Genomic DNA, 15007 nt, shown 5'->3' on the forward strand with positions numbered 1-15007 from the left:
CTCATGTTGCTTCTTGTTCTGTTTGACTGTTGAGTTACTGTTTACCCTATAAATTAATTTGATGCTTGGGAGGAAAGGTATTTGAAGGGAAGGGAAGAAGTCTCTAAAGAGAATGAGAATAGGCAGGTAGAATTCAAGAAAAAAGGGAGGATAAGAAAAATGAAAAGACTAAAGAAGTAAAAGAATAGGAACTAAAAAAGAAAAAGATTTTTAAAAAAATAATAAAATAAAGTAATAATAATAATTTTTAAAAAAAAAATTTAAATTAAAATTAGTAGAAAAAAAAATTAAAAAAAAAATTTTAAGAAAGAAAAAAAAAATTAATAAAACAACAAGAAAGAAAAAATGAAAATGAAAGAAAAACCCAGATCAAAAAAAAAAAAAAAAAAAAAAAGAAAAAAAAAAAAAAACCCTAATAGATGCAGTCTTAGAGTTTGATTAACTTCTCTTCCAGGAGATGGCGCTGTGCCCACCAGGTCAAGTTACTCCTGTCAATACGCGGGAACCAATCACTGTGCAGTAGCTCCTCCCAGACTGGGCGAGTCTCCAATCCTGAGTGTCTAGGGCCTCCTCTTGTGTCTAGTCACTTCCCACTTTTTCTCTAGCCAGGCCCCCTCTCACAATACTGGCTACACACCAAGTCTGCTGCTCCCGGGATCCCTGTTTTCATGAACGACTGGGCACACTCTTCCAGTTTGCCATTCCCTCAGACCCTAAGCTTGTAGAGTTTGGGGCTGAGAATCCTCAGCGGATTTTACTTGCCCTCCAGTAGCCACGCCCCCGGTAGCTGGTGCAAGGAACCTCAGCTGTCAGCCCTGGTGGGGGTGGTGGTTCCGCTCTGCGGGACCCGGGACCCGCACCACCCCTGACTTCCTCGGGCTGGCTGTAGCACTCACGGGAGAGCTGGGAGGGGCCCTAAGGGTTTCCCGATGTGTGGAGAGGTAAGGCTATGGGATCACACACCTGTTTCAACTAAGTTATCTCCTCTGCAGCAGTCTGATGACGTCGTTTCCCTTTGCCGGGCGACCAATTCAACGTGTGGGTCCTCCTCTCCCAAGCCCCGTTTCAAACCAGTGGCCACTACTTATGAAGGCTCGGTAGGCATTTACATTCGTATGATGAGAAGGGCTGACCCGTTGTTTCAGCCGGATGAATTAATGCAGTGTCATAGCTGTTTGTCTGCGGGAAGCAGGTGACCGGGAGTTTGAATTCAGCGGGTCAGAGCTCAGTGTGTGTTCTCGGATCACTTGGATTTTAAATTGTCACTCATCTTATCAGCTGTTTCATATAATTCGGCAGCTCATTCGCGCGGTGCAGATTCTGCTCTATGGTGTTCCGCGGGATGCGGCTGCGGCGGCGGCGGCGGCCTTCGGGACCCCCGGGGAGGGGGTGCGGGTTGGGGGAGGGGAGGCGGCGCCTCAGGGCCGCGTGGTCTGGGGCTGCAGCCTTACTGTTCGCGCTGAAGTCGTGATGGATTTCCTCCACCTTGGCTCATGACTTGATGTTTTCCGGTTTGCACTATTTTTTAAAAAAACGTTTCATGGTAATGACACAGTACTGACCCTACCCAGGTACTGACATGTACACTCTGAGGTGGGGTGTCTTTGTATGTGTACACAGCGGTGCACACCCAGGTTTTTTTTAAATAGTGTCCCTAATTTGTATACCGCAACAATACAGGCTGAGTACCTTTTAGGTAGTAGATTTGTAATAATATTTATAATTTTAAGGAAAAAAGTCTGGAATGAGAAAAGATCAACGTTTTAGTAGGTGACATTTTAAAATTGGGCAGGTTGCCACAGTCCCCTCCAGGGACTGCCCACCGGCTTCATCTGTCTCTGGCTGCCCACTCTGCCCGGAGACTTCTGACCCTCTGCAGCCCCTTCAAGGGTGTTTCTGAGATCATGTCCCTCGATAGCTTCCCTGGATCTTCTCACCTTTGCCCTGGTATTAGGGTCACCATAGGTCACCCCCAGTGCCCACCTGTGAAGGCTCAGAGAGAAGGTGGTCTGTCCTCAGCTGCTGGGGTCAGGCCAGCTCCTCTGGTTGGGCTACCACCACACCAGACGCCCCAGACAGCCACTGCCTAGCCCTCTGCTGCTCACTAAAAGCAGGGGTCAGTCCCAACTGTTCTTGGATGCCACCTGCTGGACCCAGGCCCAGGCCCCATGGCTCCCTGCTTCCAGCCCAGTTCGCCTCATCTCCTTCGCTGGAGGAGAGACAGCGCGCCTGGGAGCCTCGCGCTGGCTGCCGCAGGTGTGACAGTCCAGCGCAGGGTCAGGGCCCGGAGGCTGGATTGTTGCCTGTCACTGTTTTGAGGTGCACTTCACAGGACTAGACTTTCAGCTCCCGTGCTGAATTTCACTGCCGACACTCAATCAGCTGAGAAACTTGCCCTCCAGTCTTTGTGGTCACCACAGAGATCCCAACTTACCAGGCCACATTGCCACCAACACAGAGGTGAAACCAGACAAAAGTGTCACCAGGCATGAAAACCAAAGGCCCTTAACAGGGGCCCCTGGTGCCTCAGCTGCTGAAGGGCGACCTGGGGAGGCCCTTGAAAGGGGACAGGACTGAGCCATGTGAAAGCATTCTCCAAGTGTGGCTTACTCACCCAAATGGGTCATGCTTTCTAAACACATTACATTCTAGTTGAAATTCTACATTTCGAAAGGAGGATACCCACATTTCACTGATAAACACAAAAGGACCGGAACATTCTCTCCAGGAACTATCTATCTGTCCTTTCCCCTTGCATCCACCAGAATAGCAACAATATCATGTTAGGATTGCTGCCTTCTCAGGTGACCCCCGTGTCCCTGTGAAGATCCGAAGGGCAGAAAGAGAGTTACTAAGTCATATTTTTATTATGTTTTTTACAATTAAAATATACAAAGAAATTAGAAAACCTCAAGCCAAGGTGAAGTGATTTTCAATTTTGTTTGCTCTGTATTTGAAGATACAACAATGAGTTAAGAAAGAAGTGACGTGTTATGACAAAATAGATGGTACACTCTAGAGGTCGCTTGCTGATGGGTGAAAACATTATTAGAACTCAAGAAACATGATTGTCAGGAAAATCAACTACCGAGGTGTCTAATAATTTAAAGTTCTAGCAGCCTTATGACTTATCATGGTGGCTGTCACTGCAAGGGTGCCTCGGTTCTTGTCATTGTGTACTGATCCTGAGTCTAACTTCTGCTCTCTCTTCTCAGTCCATGTCCATAAAGCCAAACTTTTCTCAGCAAGAAATGCTGGCTAACTGTGCAAGGTCATGCCAAGTCCCAGCACACTGGGAAAACACTATGTACATAAACTAAATCTTTCAGATAGAATTCTGCAATAAGGCTAATTGATCTGGAAACAGGCTGATGTATATAATTGGCATAACATGTAATGGCTGTGTGTACCTTTTTTCTTACTATTGGTATAAGTTTCCCTTTATCCAGAGGCAAAAATTGACCTCACCATCATCAGCTAGCATTTCTGATTACTTTCTATGAAGATTCCTCCCAGAATCTAATAGCCTTAAATGTAACTTAAAAAACGAAAAGAGTAGCAAATTAAATAGCCATTGAAATCAATTATAGAAAGAATACCAAGAGAAAAAAGAATAAAATATTAAGCTAAAAATCATAATATAAAAAATGTTTAAAATAACTGCAAGGAATCAAAAACCAAATTGTGGTTGATTTCATGAAATTACTAATCAAATCGATACACATTTGCAAACTTGGGGATAAAAAATGAGAGAAAGCAAAAAAAAATAACCAATATCAGATGTTATAAAAAGGGAACATTACACAAATTTTACAGACATTGAAAATATCATGATAGGATAATGTGAACCTATCAAAACCAACATCAGAAAAATAGAAAATAAGTTAAAATGCAAACATTGGCATAGTTCATAAAGAAATTAAGTCAATAATTAAAATCTCCCACATAAATATAATGCAGGACTCACATAGCTTCACTGGTTAAGTGCACCAATTCTGAAAAGAAAAATATAATTCAAGTCTTGTACAAACTTTCTCAGACAATAGTAGCAGAGAATACATACTCTGACTCATAAGGCCAGCACAACCTTAATACCAAAATTACTTTCTAATGTTATAGTCTAAGTGACATAAGGAGGAAGCTACAACATTCCATGGGAGAGGGAAGACAGGGTGGGGACAGGACTGGAGATGGAGCAGGGAGTGGGGAGGAGACATCAAAAGGCTCCAGAACAATTAGTAGGGGAGCTGCGCCTCTAGCCTCCCTCCCACATGGACAGCATCTAAGGTTCTTTTGTCTTCCAGCTTTGCTTGTCTCTTGGGCCCATTGGGCCCACTGGGGTCTCCTCCATGTGTAATTCTTAGAAGTCAGCTCAGGTAGGATTTCCCTGCAGGTTTTCAGTTCACCCCCCCCCCCCGGAAGTCTCCCTCTTCCATGATCCACTTCTCCAACTCTCTACCTGCTCTGCCAGCCCAGAACTCTCCCTCTGCCTCTTCTAACCAGTTTACCTGCCACTTTTTTCTACCCTTAACTCTGAGGCAAAAAGCTTCCAATTCGCTTACCTCACCCAGTAACTTCCTCCAAGCTCTGCACCTTCAGTTCTTTGGCAGGACACCCAAGGATTCTGTCTGCTGCCGATTATGTTTTCAACTTTACTTCTTAACTATTTATTTTCATTCATCCCATGCTTTAGCCAAACAGTGCCTAGGATATACCTTGACCTTTTTTTTTTTAATTGATTTTATTTTTTTAAATACATGAGAGCAGAATGCATTACAATTCTTATTACACATATAGAGCACAATTTTTTATATCTCTGTATATAAAGTATGTTCACACAAATTCATGTCTTCATACATGTACTTTGGATAATGATGTCCATCACATTCCACCATCATTGCTAACCCCCTAACCCCTCTCTTCCCCTTCCACCCCTCTGCCCTATCCAGAGTTCGTCTGTTCCTCCCATGCTCCCCGTCCCTACCCCACTATGAGTCAGTCACCTTATATCAGAGAAAACATTCGGCATTTGTCTTTTTGGGGTTGGCTAACTTCACTTAGCATTCTGCACCTTTGCTCTCTTTTTGGAATGTCCATGGCCACCCCAATGCCTAAGTGCTAAGTGATCTTCAAAGCCCAGCTCCCCTACTAATTGTTCTGAGAGCCTTTTGATTTCTCCTCCCCACTCCTTACTCCATCTCCTGTCCCCACCCTGCCTTCTCTCTCCCACAGAATGTTGTGGCTTCCTCTCTTACGTCACTTAGACGTTAACATTAGAAAGTAATATGTCCCCACAGCATCTAATGGACTGGTTAGCACACAGCAGATGCATCAAAATATTTGCAAAATTAATTTAATAAAGTGCATAACAACCATCAATACTGAAATTTGTATAGGTGCCATAATCTAAAGCACAAAGTGGCCATTTGGGCCTGCCACTGTACCACATATTACGTTAAAACTATCTTGGGAGGATGCTAATTCACAATAAGAAATGGGATGTAATGATATAATGCTTCCACTTATTGAGACAGAGTGAGAGAAAATGTTTACTCATCTAAATTATCTTATGAAATTCTTTTGTTTATGAGCAGTGACATCCATTTGTGAGATGGCCTGCTAAAAAGGTCCAATGACCCTGGCTGCTGAGGAATTATGGCAACAAAGCTGACCTACAAATGAAGGGACACAAGACAGTGGCCTCATTAGTGAGCTCTAGTGGGGGAGGTCACCCAGCTTCTAAAGGGTAAACATTTACAGCACAGTTAAAGAAATTTGAACAATAACATTAGAAAGCAAAATATTCTCATTAAAAAATACCCAAAGGCAGAAAAAAACAAGAAGTAAGGATAAAATATGAGAATCCATATTACAATATAAAAATTGGATAGAGAATTCTTTTTAATTAGAAAGTATAAAGTACAATTAAAATGCATTATCCTTTATTTATGATCTAATAATTTCACTTATGCATCTCGAAATTTCCCAGGTAAATTATTTTAAAAGTGATAACAACTATAAAAACAATAATGATTTTTAATTTAAGAAGAATAAATATAATTTTTTAAAAGATATGGAAAAGAGGTATATTGCTTAGGATTATTTTGTTTGCAAGACAAAAAAAAAGAAAAACACAATTCAAATTGTCTGAGTATAGTTTGCTTATTAACCCACAACACTGAAAAAGAAAAATCATTGTTAGGCATGGTGGCTCAATACTGTCACCTATGCTCTGTTATATGCATGGCCATCTTAAAGTTGGCTCCCTTCTTGGCCTCAGGATACTCTTAAGTAAATCCTGGGACTGCATGAGTACCTATTAGCCCTTGTAAGGAAAGTTGAGCATCGTTGTCTCTATGTTTCCAGAAAAAAAAAAAAGGCAAAGATTCACCATGATTGCACCAGCCAGGGCACATGCCCAGCTGTTTCAGGGAATTGTGGTCAAGAAGCAGGGTACACACCAACTGGATCGACCTAGATCATGTGACCCACCCATGTACTAGGAGGGAAGGAGGGGAGTGGGCTCCCCAAACCATAATGGATTTATGACTGATACTTACTGCACACCCATCATCCTTTCTGCTGTTTGCCATTTTTTGACTGTCCTGTTATGGAGAGCCACAAGTCTAACTCCACCAATGGTCTGTGACAGGAGAAACACATGTTCCTTTTAAGCTGGAGCACTTCAGAGTCAAACACACACATAGCCTATACTGACCACTTGCTTCAAAGCTCCAGTGAAAATCCACAGCCATGGAGGGAAGTGGAATCTGGAATCTTTTAGCTTAAAACATCCATTTTCTGAGGACTTCACTTCCATCTTGTGAACCTTCACCATGCCAATGCTAAAGATCGAAGTTTCCTCTTCAAGAGTTAATGTGGCACATTGGGAAGGCCATGGCCTTAGACCTGGGTTCTAAGGGCTTGCCCTTACCCCTCATGCACATTACCCATCTCCTTTTGCACCACTCATTGCTGTCCCTCAGCGGTCTGTGGCTCTCTCACCTTTGTGGAGGGAAGCACTGCTCCTTCTCGGAACTGGAGCACTCTCCCGTCTTCCATTTTGCACACAACTCTCACTGCGTCATTTTGTGAAGTCTGTGTATATTGTGTCCTTCTTCTTGTCCACCACTGCTGTCTGAAATTGCTGCAGCCCGGCTACAGCAAAATAACGGGGGGGGGGGGGGGGGGGGCTGGGGGGGGACGAGCAACTTGTGTAGATTGATACAGCAGGAGTAGGAGCCCTTTATTGTAGGACAGCAGCGGTATTTATACATTCCACACAGCTTATCTTAATTAGCATAAACTAGATACAGCAGTCAACCAATAAGAAGTCTCCACACTTAATGGCTCGCTGGCGTTACTTCACAAACCACTCCCTCTGGCATTTTGCCAGGCGCCATCCAGACTTGTTTACAGACTCTAACATGAAAGTCCTGGCAAATAGACATCTTCTCTCAGGCAGAGGGAGAAACAAGAGCTCTTGGGAGTAGTGTGTGCCTGCACTGCAGGGTCAGGAAAATGACAATAAGGCTGTCTCTCCCCTTTGCTCTCATTCCATTTGTCGTTCCCCTCTTTCAAGATGAACTAAGCCAAACTCTAGGTGCAGAGGAGCAAGGTGCTCCCCATAGATGAACCTGCCCTGCCTTCTGACAACCAGCACATTGGTTGGTTCACTTTCCATTTCTGTTAGAGGCATCCAGCATGTATGCAATGCCCAGGCCCAACCTAGGCGGCAGATTGGATTGTGTGTGTGCTCAGGTTCCTACTTTGTGTCTAGACACTGTAGTGTAAAGCAGATCATTCCAGCCTCTGCATCCCTGAGACCATTTTGGTAACTGAACACTTTCATTTAAACAAATAGTTTTAATTATAACAAAGATAAAATACTTAGTGGAAAAAAAGGCTGAATACTTTTACCAAATAATAAATTATATTCTTTGGTTCTGCAAGTAGGATATGTTCTTGTCTGTTGAAAACTTGAAAAAAAATGTCTATCATTTGTAATAAAAAAGCTTTGATGGGAAATATAAATTTTGTATAAAGATGACTCCTTTCTTTGTGGAGTAAGAGTGGGGTGAAATTAATGCTTTTCAAATACAACATTTACTTCAAGTAAGATAAATGGAAAACAATTTATTAAAGTAAAAAAATTAACTCTGACTGTAAGCTCTATGCCCTGCCCAGAATGGTAGCTGGTCCAAATCTATGATCCTTTATTGACCAAGAATGTGAGAAATCAGGCCATCACATATTTATTTGTATAGCAATTGAGTTCTGTTATGAAAAGAAAAAAATCTATAATTTTGAAACCTAAAATTGAGTTAGAAAACATATCTTGAGTAAATTATATGGTTAATGCCCTTCAGGTGGCAAAATTCATATCCATTTCAGTCTAATTCAACCAGTACAATATTGGACTCAACAACTTCAAATAGTAAATATTTTAACTTCAGAAAAGAGAATAGTACTTAAAATTCTTCAACACATACTGTAGAAAAATTCATAGAAACAGAAAATGGCTTGGGAGATCATCAGGGGCTGGAGGAAAAGAGAGCCAGGCATCTTTGCTTAATGGCACAGAGTTTCCGTTCTGAGTTTTGGAAAGATTTTGGAAGAGATAGTTGGGATAATTATTCAACATTGTGAATATAGTTAATAGATCTAAACTGTACTTTACTTTTAAATATGTGTGGTTAAATAGCATACTTTTGTCATAAATGCATTTTATATAATGAAAGTAAATCCTTCAAAGTTTTAAAATTTGAAAGAATAATGAAAAAACTGAAATCCTACTCCCAGCACTGTAGTACTACATTTTCTTTTAGAAATTCTAGACTTTATTGTACAGTCAAATGTAAGAAATACAAATATTAGAAGGCAAAGAAAACTTTAGCAAAGTTTTCGATAACAGAATTACTTATGGAACCCAACTGAATTTACTCAAAACCAATCAGAAAGGGCATTAAGTAAGTTAACTAATGTTATAGAACAAATATTCCAAAATCATGTACTCTTATGGATATATTAGCATTAATCTTTAGAAAGCATATTGGGATAGAATAATCTCATACAAATAGTAAGAAAATATGAAATTCCTTTGAATAAACTTAACAACTATACAGCATTCATATTTTTAAAAATTACTATAAAGCTTTTTCTGAGGAACTTGAAGACAACAGCAACAAAAAATTAGATCAAAATCATGTTCCAAATGGAAAAAGTCAATATTAAGAATGAGAAGTGACCTTCAAATTATTCTCTAAATTTCTAGAATGCTAATCTAAGTGCCAAGAATTTTATAACTTGACCACCTTATGTTAAAATCTGTCTCAATACATAAAGCATTGATTAAGAATAATCAAGAAAACATTGAGAAAAACAAAATGGAAATATTTACAATATATTGATGTTGTTTTTAAAAACTATGTTTAAAAAGCATATTTTTTTAAAGAAAAAAATTCTATGTCTAAATACTCATGTGGAAAAAAGAATCTCCATGTTAACATCTAAGTGCAAAAATTTCCAATATTTTACCTGTTTGTATTTTATTATGTAAATTGAGATTATAATGCAAATATGCTTTATAATCTTCTTCTTTAATCATTTATATCATAAACATTTTCCTATTTTTAAGAAATATGATTCTATTACATGATTTATAATTGTATAATTTTCCCTTATATGGACTTTTATATTTTACTTAAAAATCCATTTCTTTATTCATATTATTTCTAACTATAAATGATATTGAATTTAGCATTCTTTCAAATAACTCTTTGTGCACATAAGCAAATGTCCTTAGACTAAAGGCCCCATGGTTGCAATTACTATGTTCAGTGTTATATGTATTTGGATGGCTTTTAGGTATGCTGCTGATCCACCCTATACAAAGCCTGGAATGATTTCTAATATGCTACCTATTAGGGTGCCTCTTCTTTCAAACCTGTTTCTACCCAGTGTTAAATTTTCAACAACTTTTTGTTAATATGATATTCAAAACTGATGCTTTATTTTGTTTGATTACCAATGAATTTGAACATTCTAGAATATTAATTGCTCATTTATATTTATTAATTTGCATATTATCTGTTCACACTCACATCCTTAACCCATTTTTATGGGAAGATACATTTTTATTGGATTGTGTTATCTATTTTTACATTAAGGATATTAACATTGAAAGAGCACGTCAAAAACATTTTTTAGAATTTATTGTTTGCTTCTCATTGTGTTTGTTGTTTCTGGTTTTAGGAAAGAACTACTAGAAATGTTTCTGCATTTTCTGATATTACAACAGCAAATCATGTAGTAGTAGAAAATGTTCTCATTTTGCAAAAAATTCACAGCGATAATGGATTTTATGCCTGAGAAAATCATACATGTAGCTCGTAACTACTTAGGATGAATAAATTTTACCGCTTTGAGTGTAAATTATTTTTCCTTATTCTTCAGCAATTTCTCTATTTCTGGAAGCTCTGTCTGATTACAGTTGAAGGCAGTGAGCACTACAATAGAAATCCAATTTTCTGAATAGAAAGTTTCTACACTGTCAGTGAATTCCTTACATCAGACCCTTTCCAAAACTGTGCATCTCAAGTTCAGAGTCCTCACTTATGTCTCTACAATGACCCATCAGACAGGAATAAACAGCCTCTTCCCTTTCAAGATGAAGAATCACATTCTCTTTACATCTGTTAACAGACTTTTTCAAAGGAAAAGAGTTTCACTTCCAAAATTCTTTCTTTAATTCCATTAGGACAGTAAGAACAAAAAGACTCCAATTGATTATTATGTCTTAGTTTTCCAAGATGAAAAAGAAAAATAAAGAGACTGAGTGGAAGTGGACAGCATAGCCCCACCCTGCCCCCAGTATATGGAGTTAAGGCACTGTCATAGGGCATACCCTAGCCTTATGTCACAGCCTCTGCAGAGGCCTTAAAGTCATCACCTGGTCATTCAGGAGGACTTCACATTCCATTTTAAATCCCATGAGAATCACATTTGGTCATTGTCAACCCAATTACATCTATCACAACTATGTTAATTAAATCAAGGTTGCAATTAAATTATTTCCTAAGAGCTATTATCACTATCCATGTTGAGACAGATCACTAGGGCACCCCCAAGTAGTCAAGTAGCAATACATATAGACATGAGCCCAATCAACAATTTAATATTTGTGTTGCTCTTACACAGCTCATGTGACACATATCATATATATTACATATGTATACATATACATTCATACATACATGTGGCTCACAATCACCTATGAATAAATTTTACCACTTTGAGTATAAGTTGTTTTTTTTCTTATTCTTCAGCAATTTCTCTGTGTCTAGAAGCTCATATGTAATATATGATGTACATGAACATGGTATGTACGTATATATGAAGTTCATTCCTTAATCAATGTGTTCCACATGGTGAAACTCATCTCTAACAGTGGAAGTTGACGGACACACCCTGGGCTGGTTTTTGCAGCTTTGGGGATGCATACCCTAAAATAGGAACACTGTAATAAACCAGCATCCAGGAGCCACTATAGCCACCAAAATCTTTTCCGTGACCACCACATTCAGGTAATTCTACCTTCAATGATCTACCATGGGCTCTCCTTCTTCTGACTTTATCATATCAACAGAAAGTCTTTTTTGAAAAAAAAATCCACTGGAATGAGAACTAGATGCATTCAATCACGCATTCATTGTAGGATATAAAAATACAACACACCTGTGTGGTTCTGTATCTACTCCTTTCTCACTGCACAGTATGTGAAGCATTTAGCTAGTGTGAGCTAGTGTGTCTAGCAGTCCTGCAGTAAAAATGGGACAGAAGATGAATAGAAAGAAAAAGCAGAAAACCAGGATCTCAAACATCTGATGCTTTCTGGTTGATCAGGCAAGACCTGCGGGGGGTCTTCTAGTTTAGAAAGAATTACTACAGCTTTACCCTCCTTTTATACCCACCTACTTGTCTCCACCTCCCAGTGATCCCAAGAAAGGCAAATGCAACAATGATAAGACCAGCTAGGACCTCTCTTTACTATCTGGGACTGTGGACCCAAGTGGCTCAGTGGAATCTGACCTGCAGGTCTGGAGCAGACCTGGGGAATCAGTCCCAGCATGCTGTCTCCTCCCCTGACTCTTCACCCACATAACATCTCTTCATCCCTGTCCCTGCATCTGGAAGCCTTCCCTGACCCCTAAGCTGGGCTGGGTGCCCCCTGTATTTGGCTGCTGAAATATGCTCCTCTTCTTAAAAATATTCATCACACTTCTCATATTTGTTTAATATCTTCTTCCACACTACGTGATAAACCTGAGAGGGTGGTTCAAGACATCTGTCCTATCCGTTTCCATCTTCCTAATTCGTAAACAGTGACAGGCACATAATACACTCTCAATAAATATTTGATGGAGGATTAGCAAACTCACAGATGTAAAGTGCTCAGTTTAATTTTGGCATATGGCGGCTCTCATACTTGTGCTGGGAATCTTCATGCAGATCTGTGCAGTCCTAAAACTTAAACATGCTGGGCTTCGTGGGGAAGGCATGTCTGATGCCCACAGTCCTGAGAACAGCATTCTGCAGGCTCCTCAGCCTGACGGAGCTGAGTCTTCCTGGAAAGACAGAACACCTTCCAGATCAGAGGAGACGCGAGTCAGAGGCTGTGTTTCTGCCGTTGCCACAGGCTGCCTGCCCTCTTCCTCCCGCCGCCTCGTGGTACTCTGAAGCTTTATTCTTAAAGGTCTCATTACTACAGCTTTTAGGCCAAATGACAGCGTTCTATTTTTAGTTGTTTTTCAGAAGTATAGCATGGCCTGAGAGTGACTAAGTGCTGTCATGATGAGCCGCCGTGTTTTCAAGCCCTGCAGTTATATCTGGGTGGGCTCCCCCAGCTCAGGCTGACTTATCTTTCTTCATTACATTTGTGTTTGCTTTCAAACCAAACAAGAATGTAGCCTTGACCGGACCAGAAATTATGGGGCTTCTCAGAAGTATTCTCATGCCCCAATCCCTAGCTTGTTTCTAGAGGGGGAAAAGCTGACCTGTGCTTTATTTTTAAAAAATGTCCTAGTGACTCTACAGGAAATACCTGTGAAACCACTAAGTGAGGCTTTGTATTCTTGGACTTTTAACTAAGAATTGAGTTTAATTCAAACTTACCCTGAATGCCTCCCCCAGGGCCTGGCTAGTTTGTCCCTTATTCTTTAGGAAACGGGGTGGGGGTTTCTGAGCTCTTTGAGCAGGTGGTAGGATGACCACCTAGCCCCAGGAAGGTAAGTTCAGCAACAGTGGAGAGAGATGAGGGGGAGTGGAGAAAGACAGCCACCCAGAGGGCACCCGTGTGCTCCAGGGAGGGGGTCCCCAGAGCCAGGACCCTCAAAGGATGGCAAGGAGGGTGGATGGAGACCCAGACCAGAGGCATGGCGGTGAGGATGGGGAGGGAGATGTGAGCTTCAGAAACTGCAGTGCACAGCCACATCACTGTGCAACATGATGGGTATGAGGAATGAGAAACGGGTCTGACCTTGAGTGTCTGAGAACTGAGCAGGTCGTGTCATCACTTAGCATGAGGAACGTGGCAAAAAGAGGATGTCCACAGAGGAACAGGCATCTTTAGAACACGCTGATTTGAGGTGCTGGGAAATCGAGGCTGTTGGAAACGTGGGCTGGAGTTCGAGAACAATGCCAGCACTTTCCCACAGGTGTATTGACCAAAGCTTCAACCTGTTAGCAGTCTAAGTTTTTTGTCCTTCCATAAATGACATGTGCTTTAAGATGACAGTCAATCCTTTTTATTAGAAGGTAGAACATCTTAAGAATAAGAGCCTTTGACTTCTTGGAGTAGCCCGGGGGCACCACACTTTATGAATCCTCACCTCTGACCTTTTATACCAGGTGCTTTGTATGACTCTTCTATTTAAATCATTTTAATCTAGTCATCCAAAAGCAAATAGGAGGTTCCCATGATGGAGGAAACTGGGGCCAAGAAAGTCTCAGTGAGCGGGCTGAGTTCACACAGCCAGCCCCCCAGGGACCTGGTGGTGCAGCTCCAGCCTCTGGTGCAAGGCCACCTATGCCTCTCAGTCTTTCTCTGCTGTACAGTTACTTCACACTCAGAATTCTTCTTAAAAACCACTTGTATCCTTTGATCTCTTTTAACTCATTACTGTTGTTGTTGTTTTTTGTTTTGTTTTGGTTTTTTTCCTAATTGAACACTTAAGATTTTTGCTCTCCTTCCCGACTTTCTGGAGCCTGTCTATAGACCCTTACATTCACTTCTACCAGGAATGTTCTTGGTGTTGGAAGCCAGTCTCTACTTTCTCCACGCATGCGCCCCACCCATCCCTCCTTCCCCAGTACAGGTGTGTTCTGTGGTAATGGCTTTAAGAAGAGCTTGGGTTATTAGCTGGAAGAGACCGTTGTATAAAACATATCTGTTGTCAACACACACAGCGTCTTTTAAATCCAATGACACTAAGTGTTCTTCTCACATCCTCTCTATGCCCTCCCAGTATCTTTCCCAAAAGGAGAATGAGCTGCATTCTTAGGGTTGGTAGGAAACAACGCAAGCTGGGACACTAAGTAGCAATCAAACCTGATGCTATCACAACTTTGGGGCTGCAGTGCACCTCCAGTTGTATAATAAAGACCCACCTGGGGTCCCCATAGAACATGGTCTAATTCAACGCGTCCATGAGGCAGCTTCACTCAACACTAGAATTTATGTTCCGTGTTTCCTACTTGTTCTTTTTCCTACCATCCAGATGCCTTGAACCTCAGAAACCGGCAGGTCATCTGTGTCACGCTCAAAGTCCTCCAGCATCTGGTTGTGTCAGCAGAGATGGTGGGCGAGGCTTTGGTGCCCTACTACCGTCAGATCCTCCCCATCCTGAACATCTTTAAGAACATGAATGGTGAGTTACCCCACAGGTCAAATGTCCTGTAAGCCTTGAGGAAAGGGGAGGGGTTCAAAGCAGAGCTCACAGCCACACAT

At 41.0% G+C, this 15007-nt stretch overlaps 1 protein-coding gene across 1 annotated transcript in view; it reads left to right on the forward strand.

Annotated features, from left to right (window-relative positions):
• PACRG (parkin coregulated) overlaps window positions 1-15007 on the forward strand; it is a gene marked incomplete at its 5' end in the record, with an annotated part of 515654 nt that overhangs the window by 310587 nt on the left and 190060 nt on the right. The window contains one exon of the mRNA XM_081295777.1: window positions 14778-14927. Coding sequence (XP_081151903.1) covers window positions 14778-14927 — 150 coding nt within the window. The remainder of the gene's footprint in view (window positions 1-14777; window positions 14928-15007) is intronic.

The sequence above is a fragment of the Spermophilus citellus genome (assembly GCF_964194105.1).
Source record: "Spermophilus citellus genome assembly, chromosome: 5".
Taxonomy (NCBI): domain Eukaryota; kingdom Metazoa; phylum Chordata; class Mammalia; order Rodentia; family Sciuridae; genus Spermophilus; species Spermophilus citellus.